Source organism: Xiphophorus hellerii, chromosome 10 (genome assembly GCF_003331165.1).
Source record: "Xiphophorus hellerii strain 12219 chromosome 10, Xiphophorus_hellerii-4.1, whole genome shotgun sequence".
Taxonomy (NCBI): Eukaryota; Metazoa; Chordata; class Actinopteri; order Cyprinodontiformes; family Poeciliidae; genus Xiphophorus; species Xiphophorus hellerii.
In genome coordinates this window covers 951,769-973,278 of record NC_045681.1, presented here as the reverse complement: position 1 = coordinate 973,278, position 21,510 = coordinate 951,769, and the positions used below count along the sequence as shown (strand labels likewise).

At 37.3% G+C, this 21,510-nt stretch overlaps 4 protein-coding genes and 1 non-coding gene across 11 annotated transcripts; 2 read left to right on the top strand and 3 right to left on the bottom strand.

Annotated features, from left to right (window-relative positions):
* Positions 1-193: 193 nt before the first annotated feature.
* On the bottom strand, positions 194-10,637 carry plbd1b (phospholipase B domain containing 1b). Its single transcript, XM_032573502.1, has 12 exons — positions 10,322-10,637; positions 9,660-9,873; positions 9,058-9,141; positions 8,069-8,210; positions 7,824-7,970; positions 6,687-6,831; positions 5,073-5,273; positions 3,092-3,232; positions 2,839-3,024; positions 1,785-1,891; positions 810-1,057; positions 194-407 (listed from the first exon to the last, which is right to left on the bottom strand). The coding sequence occupies exons 1-11, from the start codon at positions 10,419-10,421 to the stop codon at positions 881-883; spliced, it is 1,644 nt and encodes a 547-aa protein (XP_032429393.1). The 5' UTR covers positions 10,422-10,637; the 3' UTR covers positions 194-407; positions 810-880.
* On the bottom strand, positions 10,580-10,652 carry trnar-ccu (transfer RNA arginine (anticodon CCU)). The gene has a single exon. It is a non-coding gene; the product is annotated as a tRNA-Arg (tRNA).
* A 382-nt stretch (positions 10,653-11,034) lies between these two features.
* On the top strand, positions 11,035-13,565 carry cby1 (chibby 1, beta catenin antagonist). Of its 3 annotated transcripts, none has more exons than XM_032573457.1 (5): positions 11,035-11,113; positions 11,325-11,420; positions 12,401-12,506; positions 12,585-12,697; positions 12,894-13,560. In XM_032573457.1, the coding sequence occupies exons 1-5, from the start codon at positions 11,108-11,110 to the stop codon at positions 12,972-12,974; spliced, it is 402 nt and encodes a 133-aa protein (XP_032429348.1). In that variant the 5' UTR covers positions 11,035-11,107; the 3' UTR covers positions 12,975-13,560. The 3 variants fall into 3 exon arrangements, with proteins under 3 accessions (XP_032429348.1, XP_032429349.1, XP_032429347.1); XM_032573458.1 differs by having other exon boundaries at positions 11,047-11,122; positions 12,901-13,565; XM_032573456.1 differs by having other exon boundaries at positions 11,047-11,122.
* Positions 13,566-13,945: 380 nt separating this feature from the next.
* On the bottom strand, positions 13,946-17,320 carry LOC116726574 (uncharacterized). 4 transcript variants are annotated; one of them, XM_032573341.1, is made up of 4 exons: positions 16,814-17,320; positions 15,996-16,265; positions 15,632-15,637; positions 13,946-15,320 (listed from the first exon to the last, which is right to left on the bottom strand). In XM_032573341.1, the coding sequence occupies exons 2-4, from the start codon at positions 16,257-16,259 to the stop codon at positions 14,628-14,630; spliced, it is 963 nt and encodes a 320-aa protein (XP_032429232.1). In that variant the 5' UTR covers positions 16,260-16,265; positions 16,814-17,320; the 3' UTR covers positions 13,946-14,627. The 4 variants fall into 4 exon arrangements, with proteins under 4 accessions (XP_032429232.1, XP_032429231.1, XP_032429230.1 ...); XM_032573340.1 differs by having other exon boundaries at positions 13,946-15,727; positions 16,018-16,265; XM_032573339.1 differs by having other exon boundaries at positions 13,946-15,722; positions 16,013-17,320.
* Positions 17,321-17,629: 309 nt separating this feature from the next.
* pdap1a (pdgfa associated protein 1a) lies at positions 17,630-21,171 on the top strand. Of its 2 annotated transcripts, none has more exons than XM_032574335.1 (6): positions 17,630-17,804; positions 19,176-19,258; positions 19,340-19,411; positions 19,664-19,788; positions 19,864-20,000; positions 20,645-21,171. In XM_032574335.1, exons 1-6 carry the CDS (start codon positions 17,792-17,794, stop codon positions 20,665-20,667), a joined length of 453 nt encoding a protein of 150 aa, XP_032430226.1. In that variant the 5' UTR covers positions 17,630-17,791; the 3' UTR covers positions 20,668-21,171. The 2 variants fall into 2 exon arrangements, with proteins under 2 accessions (XP_032430226.1, XP_032430225.1); XM_032574334.1 differs by having other exon boundaries at positions 20,642-21,171.
* The last annotated feature ends 339 nt before the right edge of the window (positions 21,172-21,510 follow it).

Below are 21,510 nucleotides of genomic sequence, written 5' to 3'. Positions count from 1 at the left end.
GTATATTCAATACTGAGTTACTGATTAACTTCTCACTCATTTAACATTTAAAAATTACATAGACAGACCAAAATATAAAGTGGAAATTGTGCATATTAAGGATGAAAATGACAATAATTCATATAAATAACAAAAAAATAACAATCAAGCAAAGAAAATAAGTAAAAAGTACAGCATAGTAAAAATACTCCTAAAAATACAATTTTAAAAAAGTTACTCAAGTAAATGTAACTGAGTAGTAACCTGATAAACATTTATTTTACATTCTATATGGTTAGTTTTATGTTTTTACTCTACGATGATAAATTACGCGTGGTAAACATGCAGTTGAAGCAACGTTTTCTACCTCCACCCTGAACGTCCACAGCAAAGCTCACAAGCTCAGTCACGTAGACCCCGGGGGGGCTCTGCAAAATCATAGCAAAGGAATTTAAACACTTGCAAACTTGACTGAATGTGAAATTGTTTAAAGGGTGATAAAGAAAAACAAAATGTGGGATTGTTGAAAAGTGTAAAAGGTTTTCAATTATTAAATTCCTAGACTTCATATTTTTCAATAAGCTTTACAGAGTTACTAAACAACAAATTAAATAAACTTTGTAAATTAGTTTTTATCAATGCTTTCTTTATGTTTTATGTTTAATTCTGTATTATTTGGCCTAAAACATCTCAGTTCTGCCCTCTGTGGGTTGGATGTTGAAGAATGGATCTGTGACTTTACGTTGTGGAAAAAATGACTAGAAATGTGTTCCTTCTTCTTGAATTTATTTTATGATTATGTTATTCTTTATTTTTATTCTTTAGAATACCTGATTTTGCAGGTTATAGCTATAGCCAGCTAACAGACAGAGATGTTAGCTGGCTATAGCTAGCTAACATGTCAGGGCCGGCGCAGCGTGGGCTTCATGATGACGAAGGGAAACGTGTAGGTTTCTGGGAGACCCTGATGAGCCGTGAGGTTGAAGGGCCTCCAGGAGAACGGGGGGAGTCCCCCCTGGGTGGTGGGCCCGTTTACGGCCTCGGCAGTCAGCTGCAGGGCCATCTGGTAGTCTGTCACCTGGACAGAAAGTAACTCTCCTCAGTGGAAGTTTCCGGTGCCCAGCTGTGAGGTCCTCTGCTACAGAAAGCTTCATCTAAATCACGCAGTCTGCAGACGACCCTGTAACCAGAATCTGTTGTGACAGCTCTGATCCTCTGATTTGATTTACTGTAAACACTCTTACTCTGCAAATGCTGATTTACTGTGATGCACCGTCAGCACAACATCACTTCAGAGAGAGGACGAAGCCTTTTGAAACGTCAACCTTCATCTCATCAGCCACGACTCCCTATGGATGTTTAACACCTGATGGTCCTGTAGGTTCAGTTTGATTTGGAACCAGAACTCCATCATCTGCTCCACCTCCAGCTGCTGTGGTTCTGAGTCAAACCAACCTGTTCCCCTCCTGACCTGTGGGGGCGCTGCACCAAGAACCACTGAAGGAAACGACACAAAAACCTCTGAAGACACTGAGAGCAACTTCCTTCTTCACCAGATGGAAACAAGATGAAGGCGTCAGATTTTAGTGTTGGAGGATTTCTCTTTAGTCTTTGGTAAAATATTACAAGCCATTTCCCCTGCTAGCGCTAGGCTAGTAGTTTGTTTTGGATGTTTTGCAACAAATGTAGCAGTTTTGGTCCCAATAGCAGAGAGTCTACTGGACTATCAGGAGGGAAAACAACCTATATACATTTACAATTCCTAAATATGGTGTTCTGGCCATAATTGAAACAAATGTTCTGACCTTGGTGTCATAGCAACCTCCTGGGCGTGGCCTCCTTGGTCTCAGGTCGTTACGGCAACAGATGGTTTTACATGGATGGCCCTTGGAGTAGGGATCTCTCTTATAGTCTGGAACAGAACCGGATTGGGTTTTAGTACTGAATGTCTGCATAGTTGCTAAAACAATACGTCTATTTTCAGCAAACAAGTTAGACATGTTGAGAGGAAAATAATGGATAACAAAACATTATTTTAGTGACGACTGAAGCGATTCAGTCTGACCAGCAGCAGAGTTTATATAGAGGTCAGCAGAACCCAGCTTTTATTTTGATAGTCCACTTCTGTTCATTGTCAAGCTCATTTACATATTAGCTAAATATTTACCTTTGACCTAAATATTTAGTTCTAAAATTAAATGTTTAGTTTTGTAAATAAATGCCTAGTAAAATTAAATATCTAGTTAAATATTTAAATTTGACCTAAATATTTTTGTTTGCAAACAAACAAAAATATTTACATATTTAGTTCAGAATGTAAATATTTAGTTTCCCTACTAAATATTCAGTTCAACATGTTGGACATGTTAGTTTTAACTGAATATATTGTCAGGAAGCTAAATATTTAATATAATATGTTAGACATGCTAACTAAATATTTAGTCTGGAAATTAAAAATTTAGCTTGTGAATTAAATATTTAGTTTGGAACTGTGACATTTATAAATGAACAAATAACATGCTGGAGATATTGGGGATCAATAAAGTATATTCTATTTTATTCTGTAAGACTTTCTCTACATCAGGCTAAATTAACCAAAGATTTTGCTTTTAGTTTTTTACAGTGTAACCTTATAGACCTTGTAGCCGTCTGGTAGCAACAACCATCAGAAACACCTGAACTTTTCTTCCTTCTCCATTCTGACGCTCAGTTTGGACCTCAGTGTGTCGCTTTCAGCCCGCCTGGATGCTGACTTGTGATTGGCTCATTCACTGCTTACGCTAACACACCCTGGGGCTGGTGTACCTAATAAAATGTCCGGTGATTATAGATTACAAATGCAGTTTTTGTTACACCTACTGTTGTATCTCATGATGTATTTGAGGGAGCTGAGGTCCGACACCTTGGCCTGATCCCTGCGGAGGATTTTGGCTCGGGGGCAAAGGTCGTAGGAGAAGTCTTCTCCGTAGCGCCCCCACATGGCGGCGTATCCGCTCTGGGCGTAGATCTCGGCGTGGAACGGGACGTTGTAGGACGGCCAGTAACCTGCCGAACGCGGGAGGCCAGGTGAATCCCAGCGAATGGAGAATCAGAGAAGAAGACGGCCGCCCACCTCTGCGTAAAGCCGGAGTCTGGTCGGAGTGGACGACGTTCCCGGGAATCTGCTCCACCACCGTCAGCGCTCCGGCCCGGATGCTGCGCCGCAGCAGAACCCTGCTCAGGTCCAGAACCAGGTACTGGCTGTTGTAGGTTCCTGAAACCCAGAGCGCCGCAGCACAGTGAGGAAACGGATTCCAAAAGGTTGACAACGAATACTAGTACTAATCTGAAAAGTGTGGCGGGCTTTTCTATTCAAGATCCGACTAGCTATTACAAAATTTACAAAAATGTTAAAGAAAAGAAAATGTTATTATAAGTTGGACCCCAAAAAATCCATCCATCCATCCATCCATCCATCCATCCATCCATCCATCCATCCATCCATCCATCCATCCATCCATCCATCCATCCATCCATCCATCCATCCATCCATCCATCCATCCATCCATCCATCCATCCATCCATCCATCATGTCTTGCTGCTGACACAAACAGAAAATACCAACCAACCAACCAACAAACTGGTTAGAAAGTTATGAGTTATAAAAATAATCTGTTCTGGGTCAGGACGATCCGCTCAAAGTGGAAGAACCCTGAACAGAACCGAATCGGACCGTGGTTTGACCCACTGCAGTGGTTCTGCTGTAGGTTAGAGTTCCTCTAACATGAAAACATGAACCTGCTGCATGTTGGCCTCTACGGAAAATACAGCAAACCGACAAACAATACAACAAACAATCAACCGAAACGTCAGGTTAGTAAAATATGGAGAATATCTTTACAGATGTTATCTATGAACACAATTCAAACCTTTCAGATTTAATTTGTAAAATCATTTAAAACTACTCATCGGTTTGTGTTGATCTTTCAGATAAAATCACAATGAAACACGTTGAAACAAAATCAGAATTCAAGCAAAATTCAAGGTCCATCAATACTAATGGACCTTTTACTAAAAGTAGTATATATTTATACTAACCTATAAATGTAACCGTCCCTCTATAGAAGTAGCAGCAACGTGATAAACGTGACTCTAACATCTGAAAATCTGTGAATTTTCTGATTCACCTGAAGAACAAACAATAATGAAACTAATGTCGGCGTCTCTGGTTGATTCTTGCACCAGACCTTCCCAGCAGAGCTAACAAGCACCATCATGTTCAGCGAGGGAAGCGCTGGAGACGGGAAAACTCCTAAACACTAAATCTGTTTCCTCCTGACGGTCCAGTCGACTCGGTTCTACTGGAACCAGAACATCTGCTCCACCTCCAGCTGCTGTGGCTCTGAGTCAAACCAGCCTGTTCCCCTCCTGGCCTGTGGGGGCGCTGCACCAAGAACCACTGAAGGAAACGACACAAAAACCTCTGAAGACACTGAGAGCAACTTCCTTCTTCACCAGATGGAAACAAGATGGAGGCGTCAGATTTTAGTGTTGGAGGATTTCTCTTTAGTCTTTGGCTGAAGACCAGGAGCCATTTCTACGACATTGTAGATAGAAAAAAAATCCTAAATATTTAGGAATGTTCTAGAGAAAACAAGAAAATTTTAGAGTTTGAAAAGATGAACATTTTCTGGAAAAAAATATGTTTTGAGTTTGAAAAGTCAGAAATTTCCAGGAAAAAACTAAATGTTTATATTATTCTCTTTTCTAGAAAAAATATTGAAATTTGAAAAGTCAAGAAAAAAAAACATTTTCAAGAAAATTTCTGAACTTTCCTCCTGCAGTTTTGACTCTTCAAACTCAGAAATTCTCTGTTTTTTAAAGAAAGTTTATATAACTTAAATTTAAATGTGTATAATTTACATCTATATTAATTGTGCTGCAAAATGTCAAGTTTCATATTTTAACTATAAAGACGGGAAGCTGCAGGCTGAGTCTGATCAAAGCTAACAGCTCAGCTGTTGCAGGGTGAAAACGGTGCAGATTGTGATTTTAAACATCGTTTGTTCATTCAGATGAAGCAAACGTTGGTCTGGTTGTGGCTCAGATCCCACCTGAGTTATATCTGGAGAAGAGCTGCGCCCACTCCTCTCCGCTGCGGGCCAGGCCGTTGGCCAGGCGGACCCTCTGCCAGGCCAGCAGGCGGTGTGGGCTGAGCCGAGAGAACAGCGAGGCGTTGAAGACGCCGATGGAGGTCTGCGTCATCAGCAGGCCGCTGCCCAGCAGGTAGAAATCATCCAGAGACATGAGGAACCCTGCAGGAGCAGGAGGAGTTAGTCTGACATTTTACTGTAACATTTTCAAGCAAAACAAGAGAAATAAACAGGATTCAAAGGGTTTACACTGCCACCTAGTGGCGGTTTTTCACATGGGCAGTCACCCAGGGCGGCAGTAGAAACAGGGATGCACTAGATCAGTGGTCCCCAACCACCGGGCCGCCAACCGGGGCCACGGACCAATTGGTACCGGGCCGCGCAAGAAATAATGAACTACTTCCGGATCTTTTATTTTGAAAATCCTAAACCAGATGGATTTTACCGGTTATGTCTTGCGCGTCATATTTGAGCCACAACATCGGAGTACTGCGGCCCCCACGCCCCGGTCCGCGCGACTAAAAAGGTTGGGGACCGCTGCACTAGATGACAAAATATAACATCTGCAGCTTATGATTACTTTAGTACTTTATTATTCTGACAATCAGTTAATTGGATAAAAAGCTGTCACATTCTGCAGATTTTTCATTTAACTACTTAAAAATACAAATAAATACATTTATTGTCAGTGTAAGAACAGGATTTGGGTCACTTTCTTTCACAATGTTTGCTAATATTTGGAAAGTTTAATAAATAAAAGCTGGTTTGGGTTCAGTAGATTCAACTTTTCAGTAAAAATCTGGATAAATGTGATTCTGTATGGTTATAAAAAGACTTAAAAATACTTTGTGTTAACATTTTACATTTCAAGAAAATTATGTTAAAATAATTTTATCCTTATTATATTATTGATTTACAGTTTGGGGGCCGCACAAATTCAGTCAAAGGGCCACAACCGGCCCTCGAACCGCACTTTGGACACCCTTGGCTTAAAACACAACAAGATCTACAAACCAAATGTGGAAAAAGACTAAAACTGATCTAAAAGACTAAAAACAGAGGAATAAAGCGAGACGGTAAGACCTTAATGATAATAACAAACTACACAGAATATGGCAACACATTACTGACAATAATAAATCCAGAAATGTCAGGAAACAAACACCATGCCAGGTAAAAAAAAGAAAGAAACAGCCACAACATTAAAGTTATTACAAACAGCCAATAAACGGAGTAACAAGATGGCGGATCTTGCTGGAGTCCATCGCCGTTTCATTGCTTCAGTTTAATAAAGTAAAGTGAAAACCTCAGCTGCTCTATAAATAGCTCCTTAAAACCACTTTGGTTCTGATGGAGTGGAGCCCATAAGAGGATTTTTTACTTCACAAATCTTTGGCCTGAACACCTGAGTCTCCTCTGACGGCACCATCAGGGACATCAGCATTTCAGCTCCTGTGGACTTTGTGACTCACTCACACGCAGCGAAAGCACCGACCGTTCAGCTCAGAATAAAATCTGCAGGTGTTTTTATTGTAAACTATGACGTGTGGATGAGTTAAGCCTGGGCTTTGGTACCCGGGTAGCTGCTGAAGGACATCTGCCCAGTGTGGACGCGCGAATCGGAAACCCTGAAGTCCCAGTGCTTGTAGATCCGCATGGTGGCGGCGTAGCTGTACCAGCTGGAGTGGCCCAGCAGCAGGTTTTCATAACCGGGCAGCACCTGAGCAACCAACAGAGAGCAGGAGGAGGACGGATAAAAACACGACCAGTTTGATCAGGAGGTTTAGCTTGGTTTGACTTTAAAATTCATTTTTCATGTTTTTATACTTTGGGCTTTTCCTGCTTCTAAAACAGCCAGGCCTGTCCAAACCTTTTTGTATTTTATTTAATTATAATTGCAAAAACTATTGTTTTGTTTTCCGTTTTACCTGATCAACCGTAAACTAAACATGATGGCACTCACAGTTCTACAATACTTTAATCTATAAAGTATTGTAGATTAACAATATAAAAATGTTTTGAAGTTTTGCCAGATTAAAACCAATAAAACATAAATGTTTGGGTTGATCACATTTTTCCACATTTTCTGTCTTTTTGTCTCACTCTGGCTTTATTTTGAAAAGTTTATTAAAAGGGAATGTCAAAGTCTGCATTTTATTAGAGGTTCCTGAATGTTAATGGCTGATTTTACTAATAAATCATATTTTTGTAAAAAACTTGTCCCTTCTTAGATTTCCCATTTTAAGATTTTAAATTGTCTACCTTTTTTTGAAAGGCTGCTCCCTAAACATTGTTTTTAAATCTGTATCCACTGCCTGAACCGCCAACCTAAATTTAATAAGCACATAGAATGAAATTGAATTCTGATCAAGGGCCTTCTAAAATAATTTCAAGGGCCGCAAATGGCCCCCGGGCCACACTTTGGATGCTCCTGTACTTGTAACTTGTCAGTATATAAATAGAAGTTGCTTTGATTTGATTAATAAAATATTTAAACACACAACTGCTAACTTGTGCTTATATTTGTTATACTTGTGTGTCCAAGTGGAGTCTAGAGGGCCACATAAAAAGCTGTGGTGGGCCGGATTTGGCCCCGGGCCTTATGTTTAACACAAGTTCTTTAGAAGGAGGAAAGTAAAGAGAGAAGCGCAGACCAACGCTCCGCTGACACGGTTTTCTCTCTGGCCTTTGGCTCATAAAAGCAGCCCGGACCTTTATGAGAGCCGTGCAGAGGCCCATCCCGGGCCTCCTGAAGGCGGCCGAGCCCGCCGAGGAGTTGGAGCGAGGCGTCAGAGCCGGGACCAGGTCCAGGAGGTCACCCACACCATTCAGGAACTGGAGCGCGAACAGCGGCAGGGCCTGGGCGAGAGGCACAGATTAATTAAGTGATAGTCTGACAGGCCGCCAGCACACACACACACACACACACACACACACACACACACACACACACACACCTCCCTGTGTCTGCTTTTGGCCCACTCTGCAGCTCCAGCGTGCAGCCCGTCCAGCTGGGCCAGGATCAGTCCCACATGCTTCCACAGGGGGTCGCTGTTCCTCCTCTGAGCCGCCTGCTCTCTGGCCCAGCTGTCCTGTTGGCTGCGAGCCAGCAGAAATAAATGCGTCACATTCAGAATTCACTACGAAGGCCTATTAGGGACATTATAGATTGAAAGAAAAGGAGGAGCAAATTAACAACAACTTCAAAAGGTTTCTAGAAAAACAGAAATTTCTCAGTTTGAAAAGTGAAACTTTTTGTACTTTTCAACTTGAGATTCATCTCAAAATTTCAGATTTTTTCCAGCAAATTTTAAATTTTTCAAACACATGAATTTCTTGGGTTTTTTCTGTAAAATTTCTGAGATTAATTTCTAAATTTTAGGCAGCCCATTTTTGTAACAAAATTTCAACCATTCAAACTCAGAAATTTCCAAATTTTTTTCTAGAAAATATCCCAATTTAATCTTAAAATGCCCTTGTTTTTTCTAGCAAATGTTCAACTTTTAAAACTCAGAAATATCCAGGTTTCTTCTAGTAAATTTCTGAGATTAATTTAAAAATTTCTGAGACTGAAAAGTCAAATTTGTTAGAAATATTTTTTAGAAATTAACATCAGAAATTTTCCAGGAAAAATTTGGAAGTTTTTGATTTTGAAAAGTCAAACATTTTCCACTTTTCAAAATTTTCAACTTGAGATTAATCTCAAAATTTCAGAGGTTTGTTTTTTTTTAGCACATATTTGACTTTTCAAAGCCAGAGTTTGTTTTGGCTGAATGTACTCTTCGTTTTCTTATTTTCTACTTACAATTCATTCTAATTCTTTCCTTCCTTCTAATTCATGGAAAGCACTTTGAATCGTCTTGTTGCTGAAAATGTGCTATATAAATAAAATTACCTTATCTTACGATATCATAAATTATTGATAAGTGATTGAAAGTAACCATACCTCATGAAGTGTTTTAAGGGGATTAAAACTCGCTCATCTTTTACCAGCTGAGGAAACATGTTGGTGTAATGGCTGAACATCTGTCTGCAGGAAAAGGAAGAAAAACATCTGGTTGAAGTTTGCCCATTCACTCTTTATAAACTGAACATTTCCAGTTTATCTCAGAGTTCACAATGGATTTTATTTGTTGTTTTATTTAGAATATTTAAAATGTCTTCCAGTTCCAGGGTTAAATCTTCATTACCATTTTAAGCTTATTGATCTTTCAGAATGTGATCTGGCATTAATATTATATTACTTGAAAATGGTGTCAAAACAACAATATTATCATTTATCGCAGTAACTTCTGGGATGATTTATTGTCCAGAAAATTTGTTGTGACAGATCTGGACCCTAATAATGCAATTCAAATGATGATGGATGGAAACTTCAGAATTTAAATAGAAAAAATAGAGTTCTGTTATTTAGTCAACATTAAAAATAATGTTGGTAAAACTGGTGTAATGTCAGTAAAAAACGTCATATCGTTTGTATGATGAAACATCAGCTTTTGTCTGTATTCCAGCAACATTTTTATTTTGTGTGTCAGTTAGTGGGCTCACCCAGCAGTCAGGTAGCCCTCCAGGTAACCAGCCAGGTAAAATGTGATTTCATCGTCCTGCGGCGCTCCTCCCAAGCCGGCCTGGATCTCCAAGACGCCCCATCCAGAGAGCAGCAGAGAGTCGTTGAAGAATCCGCAGGCGCCCCCGTCCCGCGCCATCACCCCCTCCTGCAGGGTCACGCTCTTCTGGGCAGCATCCCAGTTCACCGTGGCCTCTGAGAGATTTACCATTGTACCAGGATGGACAGGGTTACAGGGTTGAGGTTAGATAACACATTATGTAATATAATGTCATGGCACCATTTTAAAGAAAGATATGGCTTTTATTGATTGTATTTGTGTTTTTATAGATATAAATATATACTTTTAATACTTTTGAAAGCTGGATTTGACATGGGTACGTTGCAATAAAAAAACATTCTGATTTCATTTATAGATAAAATATAGTTTTCTATGATTAAATAACAGCTGATGCAAAGTAATATGTCTAGTGATTACTAATCTTCTCTAAACACAATTTGTAATGTTTAATGGAAAAACTATGGAAGTAGGAAAAACCTTCCTGTTAATTCACATCCAAAAATATTAAATTACTGCGTCTACACAGTAGATATTTAATCAATCCAGTTAGTTATACAACCATGCATTAAGCGCATTACTCACGGTAAGTTTGCACTTTGCTAATTTGTCTTCCATCTTCATCCAGCGATGCAGCCACAGAGCACAGCAGGACGCACAAACAGACGCTCGGTTTCCTCATCATATATGAAGAATATCAGGTTCTGAACGGAGAGTAACACCGAAAATTAGTGCGACGGCGGACAAGAATTCATGATGAGAGTCGGCAGATAAATACTTCCCAAGTTGTTAATTAAATGACTAAAAAACAAAATGTTGAAGTAAGGATAAAAAAATTGCAGCCACCCCAGATGGGACTCGAACCCACAATCCCTGGCTTAGGAGGCCAGTGCCTTATCCATTAGGCCACTGGGGCTACGTAAGAAAATTAATCGGCGTAATGTTATTTGTTAATACAAATGTTTAGTGGAGTTGAATTTTGCCAGGGATATGTTATTCTTTTTTTTCATACGATTTATAAGCATAATAAAGACGAACTTAAGCATTTGGATTAGTCACGTTAACGGTTTCGCTGTTCAGGGTCCTGTTAGGCTCCTGGGCGGTACCATTATCACGGGGGTTACTCGTATGTTAAGATGAAAAATATTTATATATATATTACATTATTATTATTTTTATGTAGCGCTCCTAATATATTGTTTATTACAGAAACATACAAAAACAATTAGTAGCTGAAATTTAAGTTAGGGGTAAAGTTGGGTCATATTAATACTCCTATTTTAGAGTGATGGTAAGTTCCGCGCTTGCGCATTAGGATCCTTGTCTGGAGAGAAGATAATTTGATGTTAGGGCGTTAAATACATTTTCTCCATGGAGGTAAATATTGTAGGTAACATTTAAAGTTATTTTAATCATTTTAGTGCTAAGGTTTGTTGTCAGGAATTAGTGTTTCTCTCAGGACGTCTTTGTTGTTCACCTGCTGGAGTAACTTGGTGTCGTTAGCAACGACAGAAACAGGCTGTAGCAACGAGACTTCTGAGTTAAACTCACTGAACATCATCATCATCATCGGTGTACTGTCTCTTAGGACTTTAAAAAATCCCTGATGCCGCTGTTTGGAAATACATTCAGCCCGAAGAAGACTCCGCCTCGCAAATCTGCATCTCTGTCCAGCCTTCATACGGTAAAATCCGAAAATATTTTTACTTTTCAATCTTTTCATACTTTGTACCGTTATAACCACAAACTTCAGAGTATTTCATAGAGAATTTGGAGTTTACGCTGATATTCCAGAAAATACGTCACCTATTAATAAGTTCAATTCAGATTCAAATTCATAAAACGTCATTTATCCCAAAGTTAAATGAAATGTTGTAACTCAACGTGTGGATGGAGATGCTGTGGGCAATTTTGTGTTTTATTTGTAAAATATTTAGAAAAGCTTCACAGTTCAGATTTTTTTGTTTGGCTTCATCACATAAAACCCAAATAAACTGCATAAGTTTGTGATTGTAACCACAGTTGGGTAGTAACTAGTTGTATTTATTATTAAATTACATTTACTTGAACAAGTTTTTTTTATGTACTATTAGGCGTAATTTTACCACGCTGTACTTTTAACTTTAGTAGTAATTGTATTATGAAGTTTTTCTACTCTTACTTGAGTAACATTTCTGGATTCTCTATCCACTGAATGAAAAACACACACCTGCAGTTTTTATTAACATTTCAGAAGTTTTTATTGAAAGAAAGTGATTTGGAAAAAATGTTTTGCTTGATTTTGTTATTTTTGTTGTATGAATTATTGTAATTTTAGTCATTAAAATACCAAAATGTTTACTTTTTTTTTTTTTTTGGCTCGTCTGATGATGTAATTTCTAAATATGAATTGATTGATAATTTGATCAGTTGCTCAGTACTTGAGTAGACTTTTTACCAAATACTTTTTTACTCTTACTATGATTGCTATCTTTTATTTAACTTGAGTAAAAATATGTTGAAGTATTTCTACTCTTACTTTAGTTACATTTTGGGGATTCTGCTCTCCTCTGTTTGCAGTGCTTCATAATATTGTGCCAATAATGTAATTTTATTTATTTCATCTGGAAAGATCTCGAAACATATAAAGTTGTGCTGATAGTTATTTGTTTTGTTGTGTTTCAGTTGGATCGCTCAACAAGAGAAATAGAGCTTGGCCTGGAGTCGGGACCTCCTGCGATGAACTTAGGAGGCCAGAGCTGGAAATTTGAGGACGGACAGTGGATAACAGGTGAGGACGGCTTTTATTCAGACTTATTCTTCTGAATGTGGCCGTTATCAGATGATTTAAATGTTTTTCTTCAACCAGAATCTGGTGGAAATGCTTCTACTAAGGAGGTGCAGCGGCTTAAGAAACGAAATCTGCAGCTGGAAGAAGAAAATAACCTTCTAAAATCAAAGATTGAAGTTCTGATGGACATGGTGACGCCTAATTTTGTCTTCTCACTATGAAATAATAATAAATATGATATGAATTTCAAACCCCTATTAGTTGTTATCCAAACTGCCTCTGTAAAACATTTTATATTCTATTTTGCACTTTACTTTCCATGTTTTCTGGTTATGTTAATAAATTCATTAAAGTATTACATTCTGTAATTTAATTTCTTCTTTCAAGCTGACAGAAACTACAGTGGAGTACCACCTGATGGAGAAAGAAATCGAAGACATGAAAACTCAACACCGAAGGAAAAAATGACAATCCAGTCTAGTTAGATCTTTGGATTTTTTTTTTTTTTTTTAGAGTTTTTTAAAGATAAAAGGCAGTAAAATAAAACCACGAGTCAGTTTTCCTCACAATAAGACATTCAGCTTTTAACAGGATGTAAGTCGATTCAGCTGCTTCCTGTTTTTGTCCCATTTTTAAAATATAAATGAAATATATTTATTTTCATCTGTGATTATTTCCACATACAGCCTATTTTTATAAACTGCATTAAAAAATAACTAACTTTCTCTTATAATTTTCTGCGTTGGTTTTCTTTATATTAATACTAAATTTAAAAGCTGGACAAACATTTTAATACGTCATTATTCTGTTTTGGTGCTTTGTGGTTGTTTTTTTTTCTTAGCTTTGGAAACAAAAGACAAATTAAAAATGTTTGTTTTTGTTTAAAAAAATCTAATTTTGTTGGAAAAATTAATAATAATAAAAATAACCCCTTCATTATTTATTATAAATATCTAGAAGGCTCACTGCTACCTGTGCTGAAATATCACTGTTTCTTTTTTGTAGAATGCTGTTTGGATTTCAAAATAAAATTTATATTCAATATAAAATACAATTTAATTTGTGATCTTTTTTGTTTTGGTGCCTGTATATATGTAAATATGTACATAAATAATGTAATAATATGTAACCCAGTCGCCGTCTGCGCAGCAATGGGGTTAGTCCTTTTGCAGAAATATTTTTGTGTGAGTGGAGGATTTCTCCCGATTTGATCTGACTCCACGTCATTATCATAGGAGTAATGTTAATCAGTGATTCTTGAGATAAGGGACAAAATGGTTTTAAAATTCTTCCACCAAAAATGTTATTTATTCCTGAAGTTATGTATTCATACATGACAAATAATGTTTTGGGAATGTAAATATGTTAAGGTGCAGGCTCCCAGCTGCAGCATTTTCTTTTAAATTACATTTTTACTGGATCTGACTGAGAAATTTGTCAACACCATCAGACAAAAATAAATTGGTATAAAATTATTTTTTAATGAACTTATGACTGATATTTTTACTCTCTGTGGTGTCTTAATTATTTTAATTATGTCCATGTTTTTTAAATTAATCATACCACAATTTAAACATTTATTTAGTCTGTATTTAATTACTCCAGTTCAATTGATACAAAAAACAATTTTGAAAGTAATCACCACAATGAACAGTGTCATTTATTAGTAAAAAACACATATGCACCAAATACATGAATTCAGACATTTCACAAACAAATGCCTATCAAGAAACAAAATAAATATTATTTTAAACAAAATGCAACATAAACTACATCTGACAGAGTTGACGGCACATGACGGTGTTGACACAAAACTGATGGTGGTGACAAACTAGTAAGTAAAAAGAAAACACTGAACTTGAAATGACATTTAAGAAGAATTAAATGCTGAAATGTTGTAGAATGTGAAGATATGAAGAAAAAATGTGAAATAACCATATTTAGATTTCAAGGAACATCTAAATTTTTGAGAATGTACCTTTGTCACTGAAGTCATCAACCAGGACGATTTTCAATCAAAATGTAAAAGATGAATACAAACAAAAATATACACGACAGAACTTTTTGAAATATATTGTGAACTAATTCATATCTTTCTAAATCGCTTAAAAGTCAGAATATTTAATCCCCAGGCAATAGACGTGTCACATATTCTCCTTCAATAAAATCCATAACAGCTGGTGAAATGCGGTATACACCCCTGGTGCTGCTTGTGCGGACTGGTGAGGATGGTTTTCTCAGCCTAACTAGGACATCCGAAAATGGCACAAAGCAGATATCCCGACGACCTTGTTTTTGCTTGAAGCTAAGAGTTGGTCCATGAGGATGAAAAAATTCCACTTGTACATCTTCGTGCTCTTTGTCAATTTGTAAGGCTTTAGCCAGCCACCATTTTCCATCATACATCACAACAAGCCAGTCTTCACTTTGGACATCACAAGGATCTATCAGGGTTGTTGTTCCTTTAGGTGTCTTGCTCGGCTCCTTCTCCATTTCCTCCATCAGCATTTCCAGAGGATTTTGAACTTTAGCAGTGGTTGAACTTTCATGGACATCTGGGTCCTGTGTTGTGTTGCCAAAAGAGTGAATGGTGGGACTGAAGCACTTGCAAATCTGTGGCTCTCCGCAAAAACATGAAAGGAACCTACAATGGATGACATTCCCCTGAGCTAGCACTTGGTGAATGTTTCTTGTTCCTGGAATTGATTTCAGGGTTTGCAGGAGGAGAGAGTCATAAGACTGAAAATCTTCATTTGTCACAAATTGCAGCTTGACACCACTTAAGCTGTTGGACACCTTGTCAAAGAATAATTTGCCATCTATGATATCCTGACCTCTCAGCACAATACTGTCAGCACATCTCTTCACCGTCGCCCCAATGCCATCTGGAGCGCCTTTGCCATGTGATGTTGGGAAGAAATTCCATGTAGCTTTCTCAAATCCCAGACGTTGCGGGACAACACAGAGGAGAAAGAAGTTCTTCTTATTTTTATATTGTTTGCTTGGACCATCAGACCAAAAGTGGATAGTGTTTATAGCCGGATATCTGATGTGAATATCTGTGAGGATTTGATCCATATAGGTCCATATGGCTGCAGCATCCTGACGCTTTGACTCCGAGATTGTGCAGAATCCTGCTTTTTGTTGCCCAGTGTAGAACATGCCTGTGTGAAGTGTGATCTGCGGGAGATTTTGTCCATAGTGACAGGATTGTACTTCTGAGCTGAATTTACATTTCCAGGCCTCAGAAAAGTCAACATGAACAATGGCTGTATTTTCATCACAATTTGCTATCATATTCCGATACTCCTTGGTTTGATTTCGAACCAAGTGGACATGAGTGGTTGTCTCATTTTTTAATTTGTCTTGGTAGAGACACATAAGCTCTGACAAGGTGCCAGTGTATTCCTGCAGTTTGGTGTGAAAGTGAGTTCCAACTTCTGTTTGCTCCTCTACGCGTTTCCACTGTGACCATTTTACACTTTTCTGGCCTTCCTTTGCTCTGTTTCTGCGTTCTCTTGCCTCCTTTTGTTTTTGCTTCCAAAGTCTTCTCTTACGTCTCTTATCTCTTTCACCCAGATTATTGATATGTTTTATTTTTCCCTCTTCCACTCTCTGTCTCCATCTTTTCCTTTCCTTTCTTAAAAACTCTTCCTTCAGCTCAGGCTGGCTATTTATTTTTTCTCTCCTTCTTTTCTGATACTCCCTGTTCCTTCTCTTGCGCTCCTCCACTGACAGCTTTTCTCTGGCCATTGTAGCCTGAAATATAGGCAATTATCATCAGTACACTGCTTGTCATGGGATAAACATACCCTTCCCTTACAAAATAAACTACATCTTATTAATTTTAAAGGACTAATAAAATTGTATTAAATTTAAACCATTAAACTTTACAAGTTGCTGAAAATAATCAGAAACATTTTTAAAAAGAAATACATGATGAATGTGAAGTGCTGTCAATTATGTAAAATACAGTAAAATGAATTAACTGCACACTTAAGTGACATTTGTCAACACCATCACTAAGAGAGTCAACACCGTCAGTTAAAAAATCTGATGGAGTTGACATCTGACGGAGTTGACAAAACGCCATGCTAACTTCATTTATATGATGATATTCTGAAGGAGGCCATATTGTAGCTCATCAGTTCTTTTAAATCCTTAAAATATACTAAAATTAAGCATTTATTTAACAAAATTTCATCAAAATTTTGAAAAATGTTACTTATGGTGTTGACACTTTATGGTTGTGACAAACAACTTAGGAATAAAAAAGAAGAAAAAACAAAAGAATAATATAAGCTTACCAGAGCTGCTTATCCCCCCAAGCACAGGAAGAGAAAGGAAGTGGTCATGGGGTCCTCAGAATTTCTGGTGCCTTTCAATAATGCCTGATTTTTTTCACATTCTTTCTATGTCTGACGGTGTTGACAAAAACTGAGGACACAATTTCAATTGAATTTGAAAATACATTAAATGACTTTTAATTGCATTCATTGATAGTTATGAAGTTAGTTGTTTGAATACTTATAAAATAATATATTATGACAACTAAATATAATTATTTTAGTTCTTTTAAACTATGATAATGTATTGAGTTCTACACCAGGACAAGGGCTTTTACAGACACCATTCACCTACTACAATGTTTAAAATAAAAAAATATTCAGCAAACACCAGGAAAACATACATTGTTGTGCTCAGATGACCCAGGTTAGTTTAGTCAGATATTTAAAAAATATATATTTGGTGTATATTTTATTCAAATTTTGTACTTTATCCATGGGACCTGTTTTGTCCCTATTCTCAAGAATCACTGTAATATTATGCAAAATGTAAGGAGTAGAAAGTACAAATATTTCTCTTAAAATGTGGGGAGTTAAAGTAAAAAGTTGTCAGAAAGAGAGATACTTACGTGAAGTACAGATACCTGAAAAATCAGTACAGTAAAGAAATACTTTTACATTTTTACTTTACAGCTCCGTTTAAATGACCCCACAGTATTGATTTGATCACAGCCGAATCAATATTTCTCTATATATTTTGTGAATGGCCTGCTGGAGGTGGTGGCTCTTAATCTGATTGGAGGATTCTCAGCTCAGTCTGTACAGCGATTGGGTTAGTCCTCACTTTTGCGCATGCGCCGATACCATCGAGGAGGCTGACAGCGCGAGAGACAAAGTAGTTACTCCTTAGCCTTTTAAATCCCAGTCTTTACGGTCTTCTGTTTGACTCCTTGGATGGTTCGTTGACTTTTTCTTCTTTGGAGTCTTTACCAGGAAACAATGCCGCGCGGTGGTGAGTATTTTCTTCTGTTCCGACTGCTAAAAGTTTCATAAAACCCGTTCAACTCGCACATGTTTAGCTGTTAGCATGCTAGGTGACTAACAGATATTATTTAAGAAAAAATTATAATTTCTAATATGTGCCGATGAAGCCGACATAAAAAGGTAAGATATATGTTATATTTTACCTTTTTAAATTGTCCGTTTTATGTGTATAATTACTTTTAGCAAGAGTAGATTTAACCTTATTAGCTTACGTGAACATTTTAGGTTGTTGACCCCTAGTGGACGAACGGTAGGATTGCATGATGAATCACAGATGTAATGTGAAGTTGTCTCAACATGTATTTATTGCAAACGAGTTTAGGATCAATTATCTGTGTTTACAGCAGAGATGTTAGCAGTAATCTGCGGCCAGCAACACAGTTTATGAAACTGAGCTGATTTCAACTCAAAGATAAATAAACTTTATAATTCTGATGAACATTTGTTTTGGATTTAATTTATCAAGCGATTAGTTTATTGCAACAGGCCTAGTTAAACTCTTCAGAGAGTATTGTGGATGATGATGGCTGTTAGCAGGAAAGATCTTCTGTAGCAGTCAGTATTACAGTGAACTTGCAGAAGACTCTGACTAAAGACACTCACTTTTGTCATTTTATGTATATTTTAAGATGTCCTTCAGTGCAGATGAAGGTGCCTACAAATAAATTTTTTATTATTATTAGATTTGGCGCAATAAATGAATTAATCACTTGATAAATTAAAATGAGCTCAATAATATCCATTTGCATAATTTATTGTTTTTCTATCAAAAACTGGATGATAAAAGTCTTCAGTCTGGTCTCAACCAGCCTTTTTATCCAGGTCACTTTTGTTTACAGAAACTTAATAATTCATTTTATTTGTTGTTTCTGTTGTTTGTGTATTTTGTATATTTAAAATGTCTTCCAGTTCCAGTGTTAAATGTTCATTATAATTTAAAGTTTATTGATCTTTGAGAATGTTTTCTTACATTATTATTATTATACCATTACCGTTATATTACTGGAAAATATTCTCAAAACTAGAATATTATCCTTTATAACTTCTGGGACGATGCATCGTCCAGAAATATTTATTTTCATGACAAGAATAATAACAATAACAATTGATATTATTAACAAGCTCAATGAACCTCTGGAATAAGCAAAACTATTAAGAGTTTTATGGAAGCAGAATTTAAGTTAATATATTAGATTAATCCAGGAGTCAGAGAAGAGAAAGTAAACAAAGGTCATAATAGAAATGTTTGGATGTCAGATTTTCTACGCTGAAGCTCAGCTAGCGTTTGTTCATACAGCGTTACTTCACACACACCAATGACTTTCTCTAAATCCTGCAGGAAAAAAGGGCCACAAGGGCCGAGGGAAGCAGTTCAGCAACCCGGAGGAGATCGACCGACAGATGAGACTCCAGAGAGAGAAGGTGAGTGAAGGTCCTGCGGCAGAAAGAACCAGATTTCCTGTGAAGCTCGTCTGCAGCAGTGAGACGTCTGTGGTTTAACAGGAGGAGAGCGGCGGAGCGGAGAAGGAGAGCTCAGAGTCAGAGGAGGAGAGCAGCAGTGAAGACGAGTCTGAGGTGAGCGCAGAGTGTCTTACTGAAAACTTAGATTCACTTCACTCTATTTTGGTAAATTACCAACTTTACACACAGAAAACAAAAACAAAATTCTGCTTTACAAACCAGAAACTTTGGACACTCCTGCTTTAAAAATTATCTCCAGTATTTCTACATATATAGTGTCGTTAAATTTTAAAGTTTTATTTTGAATAAAAAGTTTACTAGTTGTTTCACAACATTGTGCTGTAACCGTTTGTTTTCCACACCCAGTCCAGGAAGAGGAGCGGAGTGGAGGGCCTCATAGAAATCGAGAATCCAAACCGAGTCTCTCAGAAGAGCAAAAAGGTGACAGAGGTTGACGTGAGCGCGCCCAGAGAGCTGAGCCGCAGGGAGAGGTAGGCGCCGCGTTCCTGCTCCTGGAGTCGCTCTGTGGCGCCGCCGCTGAGGCTTTCCCTCCTTCTGCTCCTCAGAGAGGAGATCGAGAAGCAGAAATCAGCGGAGCGCTACAGGAAGCTGCACCTGGAGGGGAAGACGGAGCAGGCCAGGGCCGACCTGGCCCGGCTGGCCATCATCAAGAAGCAGAGGGAGGAGGCCGCCAGGAAGAGAGGTGCAGTACTGTAGCCACATCTTTTACTACAAATCATCAAACATTCACTAAAGGAATCCTGTTGTTGACTATTAAGAAATAAAATGAAAATGTTGATTTTCTTTTTAAAAAATATAGTTAAATTATTTGATTCTCTTTAAAATTTTTATAATATTGTATAAAAAACATTTAAATTGTTAAATAAAATAAATTAATACATTTTTAAAAATTTTAAAAATTGTTTTAAATTAGAAATTGGGGATATTATTACTTCACTGATTCCAAGATTATTGTTTTTTTTTTTTTTTGTAACTTTCTGCAGCTGAAAATAAGTGTCTTGATTTCTACTAATATTATAGGGTTTGGTTTTTTCTGCCAATTTTCTAATTGTCTGATTATTTTTGCTAAACTGATTTTTGTTTTGTTGTTTATCTACCTTTGATGTTGTGAAGCTCTTTGGTCAGCTGAGTAATAAATAAATATCCTTTATAAATAAAGTTTGAAATGAAAAATCTCCAGAACGTTGCAGTTAATCGATTGCTAAAATAATCATTAAGTTTGCAGCCAAATTCAAAAACTACATAAAAGCCATGAAAGTTAAAACTATTAAAATCGATGTGATGGCTTCCTGTCAGTAAACTCTGCTTCTTGTTTTGCTGCAGCTGAAGAGGCCCAAGCTAAGCGTTAGCGCCTGCTAGGCGTTAGCGCCTCACCTGGAGCGTCACACATTTCAGTCTCAGGGGAACGGAGGAAGTGGACCGACAGCCAGCGTCTCCTGAACGTCCCTGTCCTCCGACCGGAGGGACGGGGACTTCTGGGACAGCTTGGACAGAAAAACGGGTGAAGCAACGCCGGAGGAGAACAGATGCAACATTTGGAGAAAACTTCAGTGTTTCACAGCCTCTTCCTTATTTCTCACCAGAGTTTTTACGTCTAAAGCTGCTAAAAGTTTCATTCCTTTGGATTCACAAATATTTCCCTGTTGATCTAACTAAAGTTTTACAGTGAGGACTTTTATGCTCTTGTTTTCCAAGTCAAGCCGCTGATGCAGAGACAACAGGAAACTGTTAAAACAACAGTCTGCAGTTCGTTATATTGCAGGTTTAATTGTCATGAAATAGGTTTCTATATCATAAACAGTTACTATGAAATGTTGCTTTAAGTTTTTTTGAATAAAACAAGATTATTTTGGTTTTGTTTCATGAGGATTTCCTTCATTTTAAAACAGATCTAAATAAAAACTTTGGTCTTCCTTTCAAAAGAATCTGAAAAATATGACATGTTAGGTTTATTTAGATATTTTTCACAGAAGATGTCCTTCAATGTTCACTCACCCAGAAACAAGTTTTTTTGCAGTGTGGAATGCCTTATAAAAGTATTCACAACTCTTGAATTTTTTATGATGTGAAGACTGCCAAATTACAATAAATAAATTACTTATGAAATTATTTAAATCTCAGGAATTTTTTTAAAACAGAAAAATTATAAATTTCTTACATTTAGAAAATACAAAATAAAAAAACAATTTAAA